Genomic DNA, 21,900 nt, shown 5'->3' on the forward strand with positions numbered 1-21,900 from the left:
CTCTGAACACTGGGCATTATTCTAGGGCCAAAGGGAATCACAGCACCACGAACACGACGGCCCCTGCGGGGTGGCCTGCCACTGCCTGTCTTTTTTCGATTAGTGGTACCATGCATGCATGCAAGCTACTGTGACAGATATGAGTGGCACTGTGCACTGGCAGAAGTTGGCAGAGTAGACGCTGTAGGCCTGACACACGCTTGTAGACAACTAACTGCTATATAATCTATTACAGTCAAAATTGTATTTTTTTTTTTTTTTTTTAAATGTACACTACTGTTACACCAGATATGAGTTGCATTGGGGTGACACTGTGCCCTGGCAGGCAGGCACTGAAACTCACACGTGTGAAGGAAACCGACTGCTATTATTTAACAGTCAAAAAAGTTTGTTTTTAAATCTACACTACTGTTACACCAGATATTAGTGGAGGCACTGGGCAAGTGGGCAGAGTAGCCTGACACACACGCTGGCAGGCAGGCAACTACAATTAGATTACATAGAAAAAAAAAAAAAAAAGCAGCCCTAAAAAGGGCTTTTTGGGGTGCTGTCCTTACAGCAGAGGACAGATGAGTCCTTCAGGACTGTAGTGGACACTGAATATACTAGCCTAGCTATAGATTTCCCTACTAAATCAGAAGCTACACTGTAGCTTCCGAATGAATCTAAAATGGATGCTGTCCAGGAGGTAGGAGGGTCTGGGAGGGAGGGTCTGCTGCTGATTGGATGGAATGTGCCTGCTGACTGAGGTACAGGGTCAAATTATTACTCAATGACGAATAAGGGGCGAATCGAACATCGCATATGTTCGCCCGCCGTAGCGAACGCGAACATGCTATGTTCGCCGGGAACTATTCGCCGGCGAACAATTCGCGACATCACTATCCATCACCCATGAGGGTCTGAGGAAGCATGTCTCCTGGGATAGAAGATCCTGCGACAACCACCATAGAAGAGACCCTTGTCTCCTGAGCTAGCTCTAATTGAGGAGACAGATTTGTATAATCTACATTCCATTGTCGGAGCATGTTAAATTGCAGGGGTCTGAGATGAAACCGAGCAAACGGAAAGATGTCCAAAAACAACTTGCGAGTGCACATTCAAGGAGCAGTAGCTGGATTCCACCCACAAATCTTCTGCTTGCAAGGCAGTTCAGCTAGCCTTAATGCTACCAAACCTGGCTTCGCGTACTGAGCCACTGACTGCCGAGAATTGGACTGCACGGCATGTGTTCAGAATCTTTAATCTTTTGATCTCCGTCAAAAAGATTTTCATAGATAAAGAGTCGATTAAAGTACCCAATAAGGGAACCCTTGTCTGCGAAACTAGAGAACTCTTCCAGATTTACCGTCCATGAGTTCTCATGAAGGATAGAACAATGTCGGTAAGAGACGTTGCCAGTTGATAAGACGCAATGCCCCGCGGTCTTAGAACAGCCAACAGAGACCCCAGAACCTTTGTGAACATTCAGGGTGCTGTGGCCATACCGAAAGGGCCACAAACTGAAAATGTTAGTCCAGAAGGCAAACCTCAGGAACTTGTGATGATCTCTGTGGATAGGAACATGAAGATATGCATCCTTTAGATCCACGGTAGACATAAATTGACCCTCCTGGATCAATGGAAGAAAGGTACGAATAGTTTCCATCTTGAAAGATGGAAACTCAAAGAAACTTGTGTAGAGTCTTGAAATCCAAGATAGGTCTTAAAGTTCCCTCATTTTTCTGGAAACTACAGATTTGAATAAAACACCTGTTCCTGAAGGACAAAATCACTCCCATGGAGGATAGGTCTCACACAGTGTAAGAACGCCTTTCTCTTTATCTGGTCTACGGACAATCAAGAAAGAAGAAAACTTCCTCTGGCGAAGAACATCAGAATTCCAGCTTGTACCCCCGAGACACATTAATGTCCAGGGATCTCTCGTATCAAAGCTTGGATGAAGGAGGACAGTCTGCCCCCTATTAGATCCGGTACCGGATCAGAGGCCAACCTTACATGTCATTTGGGAGCCCCAGCAGGCTTCTCGAATCGTTTGCCTGGAGACTCCACCAATCTTGGATCAAGGGTAGACTTGGATTGTGAATATTTCTTTTCCTGTCATAAAGGAGAGGAAGGGGGGTTTCCCTTGAAATTTCAAAAGATGCAAAAATTACTCTGTTTGGGCTTCTTAACAGAGGGAGAAGATAACCCCCCATGATGTCAGAAACAAATTTCCTTCAAGTCAGGCCCGAACAGGACTTTCCCCTTATAGGGAAAAGCCAAAAGCGTAGATTTGGAGGACACAGCCGCAGACTAGGATCTCAATCACAATGCTCTGCGTGCTAAGATGGAAAACCCCGGACTCTTAGCCGCCAATTTAAATGGTCATCTAGCACCTGGAATCAAACCAACAACCTTTGAGCTGCAAAGCCACAAAGCAAACCACTAAGCTACCTTAGCTCCTTGGTTGGTAATCTGCAAAGGAGCAGCTGTAATAAATGCATTAGCTAATTAAGAGCTCAAATTCTGTCCTGTATCTCTTTAAATCTTAAAGGAAACTGTATTGTTGCGTGCTTTCGTGCCATTCTAAGTCACAAAGGATTGAGACACACAAACAGTAATATGGTAATAAAACTGTGCGTATATTCGCGTGCAATATTGCATAACGAAGTGACACCTCAAAAAGCAACATGCAAATTTGATCGCCTGCCAATCAAAATCTAGGCGAAGCGATAAGCTACTTCTCAGGGAAAAAAAGGCATCTATTAAAACTGTTACTGTCACCTTGATCTTAAACAGGAACTAGATAATCCCCTGAGCAGCGTCCTTTATGTAAATAAACTTTGCAACAGCATGTTTAATTTATTTAAAAGTATTAGAGGCAAGACCTGCATAAAATATTGCCAAGAGTCAGAATGCTGCTTATAGCAACCAATTCTGAAAAGTATTTCTCATAACATATGGGGAACAGTACCATCTGAGAATGTTCATTTCATATAAGGGTCAAAACGTATAGGACAGTTGTGTAATTAGTAATACAGATCAACCTTTCACCGTATCAATTTAGCAGCTGCACCTCCGATTAATTCATTCAGGAAGGACCAGCATGTCTAACTTTGTTACTTGTGACGCGCCACTGCCTAACGTAACAGAGGAGATGTCACCTCTCAAAAAAACTCTACACGGCGCGAAAGACCTCTCAGCTGTATGTTGTGAAACACAGCCGAGGAGGCACCGTGTGATCCGTTAGTGTAAAAGAGCCAAATAAAGCGTGCACAAAATGGCACCAACGCTCCGCCCATCGTGGGCATATGCGATCAATTAGTGCTAAGGAAAAAAAAAAATGGAGCCGCCGGAAGATCAATAAGGAGACAAATGGCGCGTAACCAAGCTCCGCCCATCGTGGGCATATCGAGCTCAATCTCCTGTGCGCAGCAAACTTTGCAAAACAAAATGGAGCCGCCGGGAGCCCTAGTCAGCACTCAAGTAATACACGCTGAAAGGCACAAATCCCCTGCCTGGTGCCATCTCAGAAAATTCCTAAGTGAAACACTAAGTGAAAACTAAGTGAAACACAAATTTCCCTGTCGGCTGAGAAACATAAACCGAAGTGAGCAGGGGCATCGTTAAAAATGCAAAAGTCCAGTATATTTCTAAAACAGAACAAACATCCCAGTCAGTTCCCAATGTTATCCAAATAAAAACATTAGAACATTAATAGCCAACAGTATGTTAGAGCCCATGATGACTAAATAGGAGCACCCTGCCTGTCGGCGTTTCAGCAATAGCAAGCGTAAGACAGGGATAAGCAGCAATGTACCAGTATGGTGCAGTATCAGCAAGCAGGATCATCTCAGTGACTCAGCTTTATGCAACACCTCATGTACCCTCACAAGAATCCTATATAACACTTAAGTAGTGAAATAGGATAACCCTCCGTGCCGGCTGTTAAAGTAGTTATAAGCCGCTGGGAGGCAAACAGAAGGAAGAGATGTGTTGCTTCTGAGTCACAGAACTGCTGTTTAAAACCTACCCCCATCTCCAGGGATATTCCATAAACAGAGTGCTAAGTCTTTTCTGTGTGCACACCAAACCTGTATAACTCCAGAAAATAAAGATTAGCACTTACCTTAGATGTCTGCCCGGCAGTAAGGCATCTCACCCGGCTTGTGAAGTTCTTTCCTCACCTTCACATCGGCCTGTGGAAATAAAAAGTACTGAGCACTTACTCCCTCAGACTTTTACAAGCAGGGCAGCAGACAACTATGGGAGGTGCAGTGATAAAAATGTCCCACAAGTTCCCATTGCTTTAAAGCCACCAAATGCTTCTCTTTTTAATGGAGACTGATCTGGTCTAGGCTACACCCCAGAACAAAGTAGCACACTGTGGCACTACTTTAAAAATAATAAACTCTTGATTGAGGAAAACTATAACACCTCACTCTGCCTCTTCCTATCACGAACACAGGCAAAGAGAATGACTGGGGTGGGAGGGAAGGGAGGAGCTATATATACACAGCTCTGCTGCTCTTTGCCTCCTCCTGCTGACCAGGAGGAGATATCCCACAAGGGTGAAATCCGTGGACTCATCGTATTTTGTTAGAGAAATACTTATTACGTTTACTTAATTTCTTAGGGTTGACAACGATAGGAATATCTGAGTCAAACAGGGTAGCCAGAACCTCCTTTAACAAAACAGAGGTGTTCAAGCTTAAACCTGAAGGATACAACTTCAGCATCAGATGAAGGACATACTGTCTGAATCTGAGATTTCACCCTCAGAGGTTGCCATTGTAACCTCTTCAGATTTATGAGAAAGAGCAACTTGGTTAGTCGAACTGGATCAGAAACCTTAATCTGAATTTCTAAATTTCCTCTTGGGTTCTCTGTAACTTGGGAATAGCAGCTAATGCCGCAGATATCTGGGCAGCAATTTCTGTTTCCAAAAACACGCCTCCAGGAAATTGAGGGGAACTGCAGGGCACTGCCTGTGTTGCAGTCACAGCTTGAGACATCTGAAGAGAAAGCTGTGGCATAGCATGAACAGCATCCTGAGAAAATGGTGGCTCAGAAGAAAACAAATTTCTTTGTTCATTAATGTCTTAACACATGAGGAACAAGAAGGCAAGGGGTGTTCTACAAGGCTATATAAACAGTTTGCACTCTGCATGAATACATTCTGAATCCATTTAAAAAAAATAAAAAAAATACTGTCTTCAAATTTGAGGGGGAAAAAAAAAAAAAAAAAAAAAAAAAGAAAAGTATCCCCACCGGATTCCACTAATTTGACCTTATATCAAATGTTCCAAAAATTAATGGTATATATACACCATAAAAACAAACTTGTGGCAAAAAGGAACTATGGGGTTAATCCGTAACCGCTAAACAAAATCATAGAAACCACCTCTACACCTCAGCCGTATAGCTGAAGTGCCTACCTGCCGCCTCCCTTAAGACTCCAGATCCCCACAGTAATGCGACTAGCTCTGGAACAAATCCTGACACCTACAAACTCTCCAAACAGAGACTGTCTTCAGGAAGTCACATGGTCAGCACTAAGCTGCACTCTAAAGTGAAAGCGCATGCAATTTCCCTGTTTTGCCGTCTCAGGAAGGGTCCGCCTCCACATTAAAATGTCTGAGGCAATCCCAAGAGTCGCAATGAACATGTCTGGTACCTTGCGAGCTGATAGGAACTTAAGAATCCTCAGCAGCTCCGGAAAACCCATTGACTAAAACAATTGTGATAAACACTCCCAAATCAGATTGCCAACACAATATCTTGCCCTTGAATAAAAACTGAGCCACCCACTCACAGATTAGTGTCTTGCTACTGCCAAATAAAGTCCTGTATGACAGGACGAAGTCCCAGTTAGTGCAACTTACTGTTTCTGTGCCTCAGAGACTTTTAGTATAAAAGACAAAAAAAAAAAAAATGCACTTACCGGCACTTCCAGCTGTCTGACAGAATGACAGCTCACTCAGCGTGAGAGGAAGACACTCCTCATAGGGGATGGTGGAAATTAGAAACAGAGTAAGCCTACTCTGGTTTTCTATACAGGGGCAGCAAAATGCTAGGAAATGCAGCGAGGCACAGCCCACAAGTTCCAAACTGTTCCACACACAGCACAGCCCACAAGTTCCCAACTGTTTGAAAGCCACCAATGCCCTACTGAAGAGACTAACGTGGAGTACAGCTATACCCAGTCTTGAGGAAAGATCAGAGTAAACTTACTCTGGCTTTAAAATAAAATCTTGAAGAAAAAAAAAAAAATTCAGACACCAAACTTCACCTTGCACCGCAGGCAAAGAGAATGACTGGGGGTTGTGGGAAAGGAAGTGATACTTAGCTGTGCTGCTCTTTGCCTCCCCCTGCTGGCCAGGAGTGATTGATCTGCCGTGGACTCACCATATCTTAGGAAAGAAAAATTGTTTAGTAACAAATCTTTTGGAAATTTCTGACCCACTTTATTTCCATTATATAAACATAATAGTTAACAATGTTAATTTTCAAGTACACTGCAACTAGCAAAAAAAACAATCCTTTTAAGTCAAAAGAAAAAGGCTTTTTTACCAGTATCCAACGCCATATTTCTCAATGTACTTCTCCCTCCTGCGCCTCTGCTGCTCTTTCCGTGCTTCAAGGCGGCTAACTTCCTCTTCATCTTTCACTAGATTATAAAAAGAAGCATTGATATACAGAAGCAGAGCTCTCATTTGAAATGATACAACAGGGCTCAGCAAACCCACTGAGCCACTGGCTCCTAACTTATCCTCCAATCCTCTAAAAGTATGCCTGGCCCCTAAATTTTAAACAGATTTGACGACCACTGTGTTGAAAGGACATTTGACATCTACTTAAAGAATCCAATTCAGACTTGTTACTGGAGATGACAAAGCTAGCAACTCATTGATTTGCATTTAAACATTCTATGGTCTTATTTGGAAGTACAAAAAGCAGTCTTCACAAGCCTAATCTGTAAACCCACAGTTTTCAGACAAACAAGAAAAAGAGGGGGGGGGGGGGGGGGGGAGTACATTGCAGAGTTTTTGTATAAAAAAAAAAACAAACAAAAAAAAAAACAATGTTTACCTAATAAATGTATTTCTTTCTTGACACTGAGTCCACAGATCATTAATTACTGTTGGGAATATCACTCCTGGCCAGCAGGAGGCAAAGCGCACCACAGCAAAGCTGTCAAGTATCACTTCCCTTCTTACAAACCCCATAAATTCCACCGAAGGAAAAGGAGAGAAAGGAAGCAACACAAGGTGCAGAGGTGCCCGAGGATTAGATAAAAATAGTCTAATAACAGGGAGGGCTGTGGACTCACCATGTCAAGAAAGAAAGAAAGAAATCAGGTAAACAAATTGTTTTCTTTAAGACACTGAGTCCACAGATCATCAATTACTGTTGGGAATCAATACCCAAGCTAGAGGACACAGATAAGGGAGGGAAAAGACAGGTAACCTAAACAGAAGTCTTGTCACCTGATCCAGATCCATTGCCTTAGCATGCATAACTGCAGAGCTCTTAGATGGAACCAAGCGAATGGGATGTCGTCCATGGAAGCTACCATCAGACAATTTACCTCCATACATTGAGCCACTGACGGCTGAAGAGAGGACTGAAGGGCAAGGCGCGAAAATCCTGGATTTTCTGACCTCTGTCAGAAATATCTTCATTGATAGAGAATCTATTATGGTCCCTAAGAACTTTTTCAGATTCACCTTCCATCCATGGGAGTGAATAAAAAGAAAAAACCAAGATCTCCGTATGAGAGTTTGCTTGTTGAAAAGACAGCCTGAACAAGAATGCCACCCAGATAGGGTGCCACTGCAATGCCCCGAGACTGATCACTGCCGATAGAGCCCCCAGAACCTTTGAGAAAATTCTGGGAGCTATGGCAAGGCCAAAACAGAAGAGCTACAAACTGAAAGTGATTGTCCAAGAAGGCTAATCTCAGAAATCTGTGATGATCCTTGTGAAAGGGAATATGAAGGCACACATCCTTTAGATCAATGGTTGTCATGAACGGACCCTTCTTGGACCAGGGGAAGAACGGAACGTATAGTTTACATCTTGAAGGACGGTACTCTGAGGAACTTGTTTAGACATTTCTGGTCTAAAATTGGTCTTAAAGCTCCCTCTTTTTTGGGAACCACAAACTGATTGGAGTAGAATCCCAGACCCTTTTCCTGCATTGGAACCAAACTATTATTCTCAGGATGGAAAGATCCTGAACACATTTTAAGAACGCCTCTATCTAGTCTACAGATAATCTTGAGAAGGAACCTGCCCCTAGGAGGAAAGTCTACCTTGTAACCCTGGGATACAATGTCCAATGCCCAGGGATCCAGGACATCCCGTATCCAAGCTTGAGCGAATTGAGAAAGTCTGTCCCCTACTGGATCCGATTCCGGATCGGGGGCAGACCCTTCATGCCGACTTTGAATCAGCTGCTGGTTTCTTAGATTGCTTCCCCTTGTTCCAAGACTGATTGGGCTTCCAAGAGGACTTGGACTTCCTGCTTGGGAGGGGGAAGGGCTCACTCTGAAGTTACAAAATAAACAAAAATTACTCTGACATCCTTTCTGCTTATTCCTCTTATCTTATGGTATCCCTTTCCACCTGTAATATCTTCAATGATTTCAGCCAAGCCAGGGCCAAACAAGGCCTTACCCTTGTAGGGGATGACCAAAAGCTTGGACTTAGATGAAACATCCGCGGACCAGGATTTCAACCATAAGGCTCTGTGAGCTAATACAGCAAAACCAGACATTTTGTGCTCCCAACTTAATGGCTTGTAAGGCAGCATCCGTGATAAAGGAATAGGCTAACTTAAGAGCCTTAATCCTGTCTGAATCTCTAAAATTTTACAAACTGATGAATGAAACTCACTCAATTAGGAGGACAAGTGTTAAAAAGGTAGAGTTAACTTTACCTTCACTTTAAGGAACAGAAAACTAGCGCCCGACCAGGACTTTCATAAGGCCATAGGGCACCCCAGAACTTTCCAAGGCTACAGAAAAATTGAAGCTAGGGATAGACAAAAAAAAATTAAAAATCAAGACATAATGTCCTAACATTCATTTAACTTACGAGGAAGTGCCACAGCAACCACAAAATCACTAGTATCAAATTCCAAAGAAATGATTTCCCAAAGGAAAAAGACATGAGCTCTTAAAATGAAATAAAATACATCCTAACCAGATCAAAGAAAATTAGGGCAGCACCCGCAGGTGAACACCCAAGAAGAATGGGCACACTAACAGGACCAGCCGGTCAGAGACCCAATTCTCCCAAAGCTCAGAACTGGAATAAGAAACCCCAAAAAGAGAAAAATGAAGACAAGGAGATTGACATCCCCATTTGTCTACCCCAGCTTTCCGTCTGGAACAGAAGACTGAGGATCCATTGAGCCATAAGGACTGGGATACTCCAGTACTGCCAAAACATGCAGCAGCAGGACACAAAGGTGCGCCAGTCTAACTAAAGGCAAGACTTACCTCCGCCGGGGCAACTGACGACCCCATCCCGAGGGTTGGACCCCTGAAGCCTCAGAGGAATTCGCTTCGCCAGAGGGCTCATCTGATCCAGACGATCCCACACCTGATGAACCCTGGTTAACAGAACATACAGTATCTACATGGAAGATGTAAATGCGCCGACGCCATAGATATGGCCATGTGGAACCGTGCCGTAACCTTGAACAAGCTGCCTTCCGGAGAAGGGGTAACAGCATTTCAGACACCTGCATGTGTAGCAAAAGGTTCTAGGGCCCGCACCTCAAGGGATATGGGAACCTCAGGTACGAATGGCTCGGCGGACTAAGTTCTTTGATTCGGGAGAAAAAAGAAAAAAAAAAACCACACAACTCTAAAGCAGCATTCGGAACATAACTGATGGGCATGGATTACCTGGGCCATTTCATATTTTCGTTAAAAAATTTAACACGGCACCTTACACCCCACAATGGCTGGGGCACATACCACCTCCTATGACCCAGACAACTAGCAAAACAGACTGTCGCCATTCGGTCAGGAATAAGACATGGAGAACAGAAATGTGACCGCGCCCGGTCACAAAGTGCACCATGCATGCCAAAGAAAAGCACGCCAGTCCACAAGGACCGCGCAGCCTGACAAAAAAAATAAAAAAAAAAGCTGTTATCCAGAAATAGCCATGAGCCCAGGCATCCCTACAAAGACAATCACATAACCTGATTAAAGTCCCGTGTTCAATAACCCCCTTCAGGAAATCTTTATCTTTATGGAATCAAGGTTTAATGAGTCCCACTGAGACCTTGATTCTTCATTCACATTAGGAAAGGAAAATGAAACTCTTACTGGAATCTACACTGGAACACGGCCCTTCAAGTGTGAGATAGTAGCATCGCTTCTGACACGGACTTGAGTGAAGAAAGCAGGCAGTGAAACTTGTCAACACTGATTGCTTATGGAGCTGTTAATATCAGTTGGGATGGTTTCGCAGAAAGATTCTCCCTGCATTCCCGGACTAACATTCATCCATGCTCTCACTGAGAGGCTGACAGGATTACTTAAAACTCCATTCCCATTTCGAAGAGTACTACCCCTCCATAAGAGACCATCTTTAATCTGACACTTCTCTGCCAACCTGTGACGAAAGGCAAAGAATGACTGGGGGATGATGGAAGTGGGGGACATATTAAAGCCTTTGGCTGGGGTGTCTTTGCCGCCTCCTGGTGGTCAGGTTCTGAATTCCCAAAAGTAATGAATGCAGCTGTGGACTTTCCCCGTTGAAGAAAATAGCGTCACTTTCTTACACTGTCCTTGACTGGGGTTTATACCGGAGCTAAGGGCACTGACTGAGCCACCAATAAAAATAATCACCTCCTCATTGTCCACAGTGCCCACTATTCTGCCATATTAACCCTCAATAGGGTCAATGAATAAAAACGTCCCCATGCAGCCTCAGACTGCTGAAGTGCCAGTATTTTTCCACTTTAATAAAGAAAATATTTTCTTGCCACTTACCTGCATGTCAGTCTGTCCGGCAGACGGTCAGCTCACCTGGTTTGAGAGGATGCCATTCCTCACATGGACCTGTGGAGAAAAATCCGAGTAACCTTAGTCAGGCTTTCTAAATAGGGCAGCAAAACTTGAGAAAACAGTGAGGATTGTACCTCACAAGTTCCAAATTGCTTAAAAGCCACCACTGCCCTACTGAAGAGACTGATGTGGGGTACGGCTAGACCCAAAGATCAAAGATCAGATTAAAAATAATAAAATCCTGATTGAAGTAAACTTTCCAGACACCGAAAACTTCACCTCCTCCTTGCACCGCAGGCAAAGAGAATGACTGGGGTTTGTGGGAAAGGAAGTGATACTTAACAGCTTTGCTGTGGTGCTCTTTGCCTCCTCCTGCTGGCCAGGAGTGATATTCCCAACAGTAATTGATGATCCGTGGACTCCCCGTTTAAGAAAATTTAGGTTTTCAAGCAGCTGTATGATACTTTATTTCATTAGAGGGCCTAAAGTCTGACAGGTATTAGGTGCCTTTGCTCCATTCATCTTAGACCAATGGGTTTCAAACCTGTCCTCATGCCTCCCTAACAGACCAGATTTTAAAGGATTGCCTTCGGTGAGCAGGTAAAATAACCATGTTTACAGAAAACCTCAAAATCAGGTCTGAGGACAGGTTTAAAAACAGGTGTCCGTGACTAGGCACTATTTTTCCAAACTTATTACAGCAAAGTCTATTCTATTCACCAGTTTCATTCATCAATAGCATTAGTCAAGCTGCATGTATAAATGATTGCAAAATGCAAGTGTTGGCTTTTAGAGACTTCCTCTGGGTATTGACAATAGTGATGACCTGATTTGCAGGGTTGCCAGTGCTAAAATTAGCCAGGCAGAAGATAACACACTTGCCAACCACTAAACTTGTCTTGGGTCAGTATTGTGGTTTGCTCTTGAAGTGAAGGTAAACTTTGATGAATCTGTGAATCACTTTAAAAAGGGACAGACTAGTCAAAATTAAACTTTCATGATTCGGATAGGGCATGCAATTTTAAAACATTCCAATTTTCTTTTATCAAATTTGCTTAGTTCCCTTGGTGGTATTTTGGAAAAGCTAAACCTAGGTAGGCACAAACTGAATTCTAAATAGTTGAAAACCACCTCTTAAGCTCAGATAATTGACAGTTCTTCAGTTAGACAGTACTAGTTCATATGTAGCATATAGGTAACATTGTGCTCACTCCTGTGGAGTTATTTAGGAGTCTGCACCGATTGGCTAAACTGCATGTCGGTCAAAAGCACAGAGATAAGGGGCAGTCTGCAGAGTCTTAGATACAAGGTTATCACAGGTAAATAGTATATTAATGTAACTAAGAATAAGATAAAGGGGTGTGACCCAGAAACGCGTAGTGAGTATATTGTTTGAGTTGTCTGGCCAGACCAGTAAGTTGTGACTTGCTGTTAACATTTGCTCATTTTTATTTTGTATGTATTTGTTTTTATTGTGATACATTATAACATGTCTAGTTCCTTTGCACTGTATTGCTACATCATAAGTTTGCAAGTAGGCATTGATGTATTCGGATACAATTCACTTGCAACACATTCTCAAGCGTTTGTAACGCTAATCAAGCTGTGATTAATCACTATGTATAGAGGTTACAACTATGTTTGCATTTTTTGTAGGGATGCACCGAAATTTCGGCCGCAGAAAGTTTCGGCCGAAAATGGCATTTTTGGCTATTTCGGTTTTCGGATTTTTAGCCTGTTATTTTCAGTAAAATTATTCTGTAGCATGTTTCAAATTTGATGCTAGCCTAGAGCTGCTGTTTAAGTTTATTACTTGACTTACTGTTCTGCATATAATGAGTTTTCTAGGACTATACTTTATTTGGATAATTAGTAAAAAAAAAAACATGTTAAATATGATTCTGTTACATAGAACTAAATGAAGAATAATACAGTATATTGATATTTATAATTGTTTTAAGCAAGGATGAACCAAAATTTTGGTCGCAGAAACATTTTGGCCGAAAATGGCATTGTTTGCCTGGTTTTTTTTTTCTTGGTAAAATTATTGTGTAGCATATTATTGTTTTAAGATATTTTTGACCAATTTTAGTGTGTTACTTTCAATAAAAGTGTGGGATTTTTTTATTGGCTCTAATTATGCAAAAAAAAAAAACTAAAAAAAAAAAAATTTGAAAAAATACATTTTCGGTATCCGTTTCAGTTTTCGGTCAAGTGCATCCCGGATTTTCGGATTCGGTCCAGAATTTCCATATCGGTGCATCACTAATTTTTTGCACATTGTGTTTTATATATTTAAATAAACATTAGTATTGAAACTACCAGGTTGTTTTGCACAATTTGTTAGTGCTCTTACCATTTGTTATATATTAATATAACTGTTTATTATGCAAAACTGGGGAATGGGTAATAAAGGGATTATCTATCTTTCTAAAAAAACTCTGGTGTAGACTGTCCCTTTAAGCCCTAAAAAGCAATTTAAAATTAATGCATTACATATTTGCATAAAACTGCATGCTGAGGCCATATTCTAGTGACTGCCACCGCATACAGGACACCAAGCTCATTAGCAGATGAATTCGGAATCCAGATACATTTACCATGGTTTCATCTATGTTTGTTATGTGTGAGAAAATGGCTGCTACAGTGAATGAATTAAAATATTCCAGTTTGGCAACCACTTCAGAAAGCTCAATTATGGTCCTAAATGGGTTAACCAGATAAAGTTAAACTTAATTAAGCAATAGGTAGCAAGCATGAAATCCCAGGCTGTATGAAATGCTTGACACCATGTTCGGGAAACCCTCTAAATTTATAATTGAACATTGGAGTTGTTGCTGGCTGACCGATTTTACAGCAAATCACAAATATGATTTAGTCATTACTACATTTTATACCACTACTATTCCAACCCGACAATATATGTAAATATGGGAAGGTCACTTAATGCAAGTTATAAATAGTAAAATTATTTTAGTTTTAAAATATTATACTATAAAATGCAAAAAAGTATTTCATTACCTTGTGGAGAATTTTTTTTTGTTGTTTTAGCCAGTCCAGATTTTACCACCTTTTGTTTCTTTACAGGATTTCCAGCAGGCTTGGAAGGCTGCACATTCTTCCGTTTTGCACCTCTTTCAGCTCCAGCTTTTATAGCATATCCTCCCCTTTGCTGTAATTATAGAGCAATGCGTTATAAGATGATATGGCTTACTTTTTACTAATCCCTACACAATAAACCAATATTTGGGAATAGAAAAATGTCAAAATGACAACACTTCAACAAATCTTGCTGAATTTGTGTGAAATACTATTAATAAATGGGATTTTAGCTTGATGCCACTACGGAACAGTACTAAAGGCACTTTGCCTTCTACAGGAACTCTATCCTCATGCTCCAGCTCAATGCACCTATACAAAAAAGGTTAAGAGGGCACTGTCCCATTGGTAGATTATAAAATTACTCACCTGTCAAGATAATGACCCTCGATTATTCCATCAGTACAGTAAAAAAAAAAAAGCTTACAGGAGAATGTACTCTCCTCTTAAATGATCATTACATACAGCAGAATTGCATAATCAAATGTATAATAAAGTGACAATAAAAATTTCGAATGATAACTTCTTTCCTGACAAATTTCAGTTAGTTTAATTAGCCTTTACCTAAGTCACGTAACAGAAATCAGCCAATCACAAAATGCATATACACCAAATTCTCACATGCTCAGGAGCTGGTTAATCAAAGTATGCATATAAAAAGTGAACCTTTTGATAATTGGAGAATTGGAAAGTAGTTTTAAATTACATGCTCTACCTAAATCATGAGTTTAATTTTCAATTGAGTGTTCCTTTAAGTGGGGACAATGAAAATTGTTTCTACTCAGCAAATACCAAAAAAAAAAAAATCTACAGGTGAAAAACTTTTTGAACATTTTATTTATAAAAAGTCTGAATTGCAGAATAAGTTTGGGGGATTTGTATCTAGCAAAACTCATCTTGTGGTAATTTTTCTTCATTGCTCATTCGTAGCAGTTTTTCACAACTTAATTTGTCTATTGCATTTGAAGGCTAAACTTTTGTGATTATAATCTGTTTGATTTGTCATAAAGAGATCAAATGGGAAGGCTTAAAGGGTCAGGTAAAAAACTCAAACAACTTTCGAATACACTTCCATTATCCAAATGTAAACAATCTTTATATGCAGTTTGACACCAGCTCCTACTGAGCATGTGCAAGACACAGGATAACAAAATTTATGTTTACCTGATAAATGTATTTTTCTTTGACACAGTGAGTCCATGGATCATCAATTACTGTTGGGAATATTACTCCTGGCCAGCAGGAGGCACTTCCCTTCCCACCAACCCCAGTCATTCGACCGAAGGAAAAGGAGAGAAAGGAAATAAGATGCAGAGGTGTCTGAGGTTTACATAAAAAAAATAATAAAAACACCTGTCTGAAAAACAGGGAGGGCCATGGACTCGCCCTGTCAAGAAATACATTTATCAGGTAAGCATAAATTTTGTTTTCTTTCTAATGACACGGTGAGTCCACAGATCATCAATTACTGTTGGGAATCAATACCCAGTCTAGGAGGACACGATATGGGAGGGCAAGACAGGTAACCTAAACAGAAGGCACCACTGCTTGCAGAACCTGTCTCCCAAAAGAAACCTCAGTTGAGGCAAAAGTATCAAATTTATAGAAGTGTTCTACAGAGGCCTCATTCTTGAAGGCCTAAGAAGAAGACACCTCCCTAGTGGAGTGAGCTGTAATGCTCTCGGGAAGCTGCTGCCCAGAACAGAGAAGGAATAACAATTTCCCGATTAATATTTCTGTCCGTAACCACCTTAGGAAGAAAACAAAAACTGGGTACGAAGAACTGCCTTATCTGTCTGAAATACGAGAAGGAGAATCACACTGCAAAGCTGAGAGTTCGGAAACCCTCCGAACAGAAGACATGGCAGAAAGAAACAACTTTCCAAGATAACTTAATATCTATGGAATGCATAGGCTCAAACGGAGCCTGTAGTAAAACTTTAAGAACGAGGTTAAGGCTCCAAGGAGGAGCAACTGACTTAAACACAGGTCTGAATCTGACCAGGGCCTGATTAAAGGATTGTACATCAGGCACATCCACCAGACGCTTGTGTAGCAGAATGGATAGAGCAGAAATCTGACCCTTGAGGGTACTAACAGATAACCCCTTCTCAAGGCCTTCCTGGAGAAAAAAAAAAGATCCTTGGGATCCTTTCTTATAGAAACCTTTCTAGTGATAAGCTTAGGAGCCTGAATCATCGTCTCAATGATAGATTTGGAAAGCCCACGCTTCGATAAAATCAAGCGTTCAACCTCCAAGCAGTCATCTTCAGAGAAACAATATCTGGATGAAGGGCCCCTGAAGATCCTTCAACAGCGTAAGTTTCCACGAAGGTAGACACAACATCTCTAGTAGATCCGCCTACCAGCTCCTGCGAGGCCACACAGGAACTATTAGAAAAACCAATACTCTCTCCTACTAGCTCTGAACAATGTCTTGCAGAAAGAGAACAGAGGAAAGGATATGCCAACCTGAAGTTCCAAGGAACTGTCAGAGCATCTATTAGAAAGGCTTGAGGATCTCATGACCTCGAACCGTACTTGGGAACTTTGTGTTCTGACGAGATGCCATCAGAACCAATTCTGGTAACCCCCATTTAGTTGTTAACCTGGAGAACACTCCCCCCCAGCATGGGAAGTCAGTCTGCTCAGATACGCTTCCCAGTTGTCAACTCCAGAAATGTGGATGGAAGATAGAGTAACTGAGCACACGCCCACAGAAAAAAAATCTGACACCTACATGACTAGGGAACTCAGTTCCACAGAGGCTATGCTGACTGACTAGAACCCAATAAACTGGGCTAAAGACAACTGAGACCAAACCATCAGAGCATTGTAAATCACTCAACCACAAATGAAGGGGAGAGCAGACTTCTCCCTGGACCAAAGTCCCTGCACCTTTAACTAGCCCCTGACTCCTCCCCAGTCCGGCAGGCTGATGGTGCCCACGGTCACAAACGTCCATGAAGGTCTCCAAAGCATGTGTCCTGAGACCGAAGTTCCTGATAAAACCACCATGGAAAAAAGACGACTCTCAGGAAGCTGCTTATCTATATTCTGAGACAATTTGGATAAACTCCATTACTGTCTGAGCATCCCCAACTGCAGAGTTCTCAAACGGAATTGAGCAAGAGAATGATGCCCATGGAAGTCACCATCAAACCAATTACCTCCATACATTGAGCCACTGATGCTGAACAGTAGACTGTAGAGAGGCAAGAGGAAGGATTTTGGCTTTCCTGACCTTAGTCAGAAAGATTTGCATTGATAGGGAAACAATTTTAGTCCCTGTAGCAGGGACAAGGGAGCTCTTTTCCAGCTCCATTTCCATTCGTGGAATGAAGGCAAAAACCTCTGAATGAGATTGCTTGTAGAAAGACAGCGTCTGAACCAATAGGACGTCCAGGTGGGACCAAACTGCAAATCCTGGAACCCAATCCAACTGAGAAAACTCTGGGAGCTGTGACAAAGCCATTTAACCACAAACTGAAAAGCAAAACTCAGAAATCTGAGATGATCCCTTTGAATGGGAACCTGAGGGTACGCATCCTTTATGTCTAAGGTTGTTAAAAACTGACCCTCTTGCACCAAGGAAGAATTGAGTGAATAGTCTCCATCTTGAAGGGCGGTAATTCTGAGAAACTTGACATTTCATATGGGGGGGGGGGGACGAAACTAAACCCTGTTCCTAAACTGGAACAATCACTCCCAGGGAGGAAGATCCTGAACACATTTCAAGAATGCCTCTTATCTGGGCTACAGATAATCTCCTGTGAGGAAGGAGTTTAATTCCAATTTGTAACCCTGGAATACTATATCTACAGCCCTTTAGGGATCTAGGACATCTCTTATCCAGGCATGAGAAAAACTGAGAGACTGCCACCCATAGGATCCAATCCCATCTCGGGGGCAAAACCTACATACTGAATCGGAGTTAGCTGTGTGTTTCTTTAAATTACTTCCCCCAGATCCAAGACTGACTGGGTATCCAAGAGGACTTTAACTGCTCCTGCTTGGAAGACAAAGCGGAAGACTTTCCTGAAGTTACGAAAAGTAGCAACAAATAAAAGATTGGCCCAACAGCCTTTTTATACTGGATCTCCTCATGGAGTCCTCAAATGTATTCAGACAAGGCGTTGCGCCAAAAAGATGCTGCACTTGTCCAAAAAGGCCTCCAGCCTTAAAGAGATTTATCCTTTAGATGGATTGAAAATCTCTTAACCAGAATAGCAATGGCCACCACTACTTTAAGCACTGTGCGCCATATTTTAAAGGAGACAGCTTATTACAGACAGGAGATAGAGAAAAAGGGCTCCTTGAATTCAACTGTGCTAGTTCTCAGGTATAGGAGAACAGGAATTTTTTTTTTTTTTTTTTTTTTACACAGATGAATCAGCAAACGACAGGCCATCGAAACAAAATCAAAATCCAAGATGGCGCTTCTCCGTACCTGAGGAGGCAGGGACACGAAGACGGCATGGAGATGAAGCGCGCAAACATTGCGCTTCATCCTGCCGCACTAAACACTGAGCTACAAGCTTACAAATAAAGAGTACATAGAGCATTGCTTCGCTTCCTAAAAACACAAGAGAAATACCCCAAACCGTGTATATTGTGCCTCTCGTAGGAAAATCAAAGAGAACCACAATGTGTGCTCAGTCCCTTCTAAGACCCCATCCAGCTATGCAGTTCCTTAGAAATGGCGCCATACACGCTCTGACCTAGTCCCTTCAGAACACTCAGTAAGTAAAAAAGGAGGCTGCCCAAATACAGAATTAAAAAAAAAAAAAAAAAAAAAAAGTACTAAAATTAGATCTGAGCCCCAAGGTGGTTAACCCCTTCCTCTCTATGGAGATTAACCCCTAAGTCTCCAAGTCTCATGACTAATGTGCCTGCACACTGCCCGAATCATCCATAAGGATTTGTCCAACTAAAAGCAGAGGGTCCTTGACCCCTTCAGTGCCAGCCTTCTAGCCCCAGAAGAACAAAGGCACTTACCGGCAGTCTAGCTGTCCGGCAGTCAGACTCCTCAAGTATGAGAGGATGCCGCTCCAGAGACCTGTGTAAAAAGAGAGCAAACCTACTCAGGCTTTTTATACCAGGGCAGCAACATGTTAGGAAAAACGCAGCAAAGCACACTTTACAAGTTCCTAACTGCTTTAAAGCTACTACAAGCCCTGCTGAAGAGACTAACATGGAGTACAGTTATACCCAAATTGTGATAGATCAGAGCAAACCTGCCCTGGGTTTAAAAAAAAAAAAAAAAAAAAAACCTTGATAGAAGAATCTTAATCAGGACACCTAATTACTTAACCTCCTCACACTAGAGGCAAAGAGAATGACTGAGGTTTGTGGGAAGGGAAGTGATACTTAACAGCTCTGCTGTGGTGCTCTTTGCCTCCTGCTGGCCAGGAGTGATATTCCCAACAGCAATTGATCCATGGACTCACCGTGCTATTAGAAAGAAATATATGCATTTTGTGATTGGCTAACTACTGTCACATGATGGATCAGGAACAAAAAAAAAAAAAAAAAAATCTAATACTCATTTGAAACAAACTAAGGTGCTTTTGCATCTTTTAGGCATTTACTGATCATGCTTTTCGATTGTGTTTAGTGGGCCTTAACCCCTTAATGACAACTGACGTACCAGGTACATCCTGCAAAAACTCAGTTAGTGACAATGGACGTACCTGGTACGTCAGTTGTCTAAGAGAGTGCTGGAAGCGATCGCAATCGCTTCCAGCAGCTCTCAGGGTATTGCAGTGATGCCTCGATATTGAGGCATCCTGCAATACCCTTTAAAAAGCATTTGGTGCAGAGAGAGCCACTCTGTGGCCCTCTCTGCACCGGTAGCGATGGGTCCGTTCGTTGGTGGGTGGGAGCTTACAAGGGAGGAGGGTGGGCGGCCCATCGCTACCCGGCATCCGGTTCCTACAAGTGCATTGTGCACGCCGGATGCTGGGAGCGTGCGGAGGGGGGGCCTGCGTGTGCGCCGCAAACACTGCCACCAATGAGTTCTGTTAAGAGGGAGGGGGGGGGGCAGAAAACTTTTTTTTTTAAAAAAAATAGGATCTGGTAGGGTTAGGGGGGTGGGGGTATTGGGGGGGCAGCTACACTACAGAAAAAACAAAAAAAACGACAAAAAAAAAAAAAAAAAAAAAAAATTTGGGGAAAACTGGGTACTGGCAGACGGCTGCCAGTACCCAAGATGGTGGCAAATAGGTAGGTGGGGAGGGATCAGGGAGGTTGGGGGTTAAGGCAGGGGTCCATCACAGCTAATTAAAAAAAAAAAAAAAAAAAAAAAACACACACACCTTTTATTTTAGTACTGGCAGACTTTCTGCCAGTAGTTAAGATGGCGGGGAAAATTGTGGGGGGGGGGGGAGAAGAGAGCTGTCTGGGAGGGATCAGGGGGTGGGATGTGTCAGGTGGGAGGCTAATCTCTACACTAAAGCTAAAATTAACCCTGCAAGCTCTCTACAAGCTACCTAATTAACCCCTTCACTGCTGGGCATAATACAAGTGTGGTGCGCAGCAGCATTTAGCGGCCTCCAAATTGCCAAAAAGCAACGCCAAAGCCATATATGTCTGCTATTTCTGAACAAAGGAGATCCCAGAGAAGCATTTACAACCATTTGTGCCATAATTGCACAAGCTGTTTGTAAATAATTTAAGTGAGAAACCTAAAATTGTGAAAAGTCACTTTTTTTATTTGCTCGCATTTGGCGGTGAAATGGTGGCATGAAATATACCAAAACGGGCCTAGATCAATACTTTGGGTTGTCTACTACACTAAAGCTAAAATTAACCCTTCAAGGTCCCTACAAGATCCCTAATTAACCCCTTCACTGCTGGGCATAATACATGTGTGGTGCACAGCGGCATTTAGTGGCCTTCTAATTACCAAAAAACAATGCCAAAGCCATATATGTCTGCTATTTCTGAACAAAGGGGATCCCAGAGAAGCATTTACAACCATTTGTGCCATAATTGCACAAACTGTTTGTAAATAATTTCAGTGAGAAACCTAAAGTTTGTGACAAAATTTGTGTAAAAAAGTGAACAATTTTTTTTATTTGCTCGCATTTGGCAGTGAAATGGTGGCATGAAATATACCAAAATGGGCATAAATCAATACTTTGGGTTGTCTTCTAAAAAAAAAATATATACATGTCAAGGGATATTCAGAGATTCCGGACAGATATCAGTGTTCCAATGTAACTAGCGCTAATTTTGAAAAAAAAGTGGTTTGGAAATAGCAAAGTTCTACTTGTACTTATTGCCCTATAACTTGCAAAAAAAGCAAACATGTTGGGTATTTCTAAACTCTGGACAAAATGTAGAAACTATTTAGCATGGGTGTTTTTTGGTGATTGTAGATGTGTAACAGATTTTGGAGGTCAAAGTTAGAAAAAGTGTGTTTTCCATTTTTTCCTCATATTTTATATTTTTTTTATATTAAATTATAAGATATGATGAAAAAAATGGTATCTTTAGAAAGTCCATTTAATGGCGAGAAAAACGGTATATAATGTGTGGGTACAGTAAATAAGTAAGAGGAAAATTACAGCTAAACACTAACACTGCAGAAATGTAAAAACAGCCATTGTCATTAAGGGTAAGAAAACTGAAAAATGGTCCGGTCATTAAGGGGTTAATGTTCTAGGTTTAAGCTGTAGTTAAAGGACCAGTCAACACAGTAGATTTGCATAATCAACAAATGCAAGATAAGACAATGCAATAGCACTTAGTCTGAACTTCAAATGAGTAGATTTTTTTTCCT

The 21,900-nt window shown here is 41.8% G+C and overlaps 1 protein-coding gene across 1 annotated transcript in view; it reads right to left on the reverse strand.

Moving 5' to 3' along the window:
• Window positions 1-21,900, reverse strand: part of LOC128640700 (DBIRD complex subunit ZNF326-like) — a 91,704-nt gene that overhangs the window by 55,339 nt on the left and 14,465 nt on the right. Inside the window, 2 exon segments of the mRNA XM_053693128.1 lie at window positions 6,556-6,652; window positions 14,037-14,187. Coding sequence (XP_053549103.1) covers window positions 6,556-6,652; window positions 14,037-14,187 — 248 coding nt within the window.

The sequence above is a fragment of the Bombina bombina genome, chromosome 10 (genome assembly GCF_027579735.1).
Source record: "Bombina bombina isolate aBomBom1 chromosome 10, aBomBom1.pri, whole genome shotgun sequence".
Classification (NCBI taxonomy): domain Eukaryota; kingdom Metazoa; phylum Chordata; class Amphibia; order Anura; family Bombinatoridae; genus Bombina; species Bombina bombina.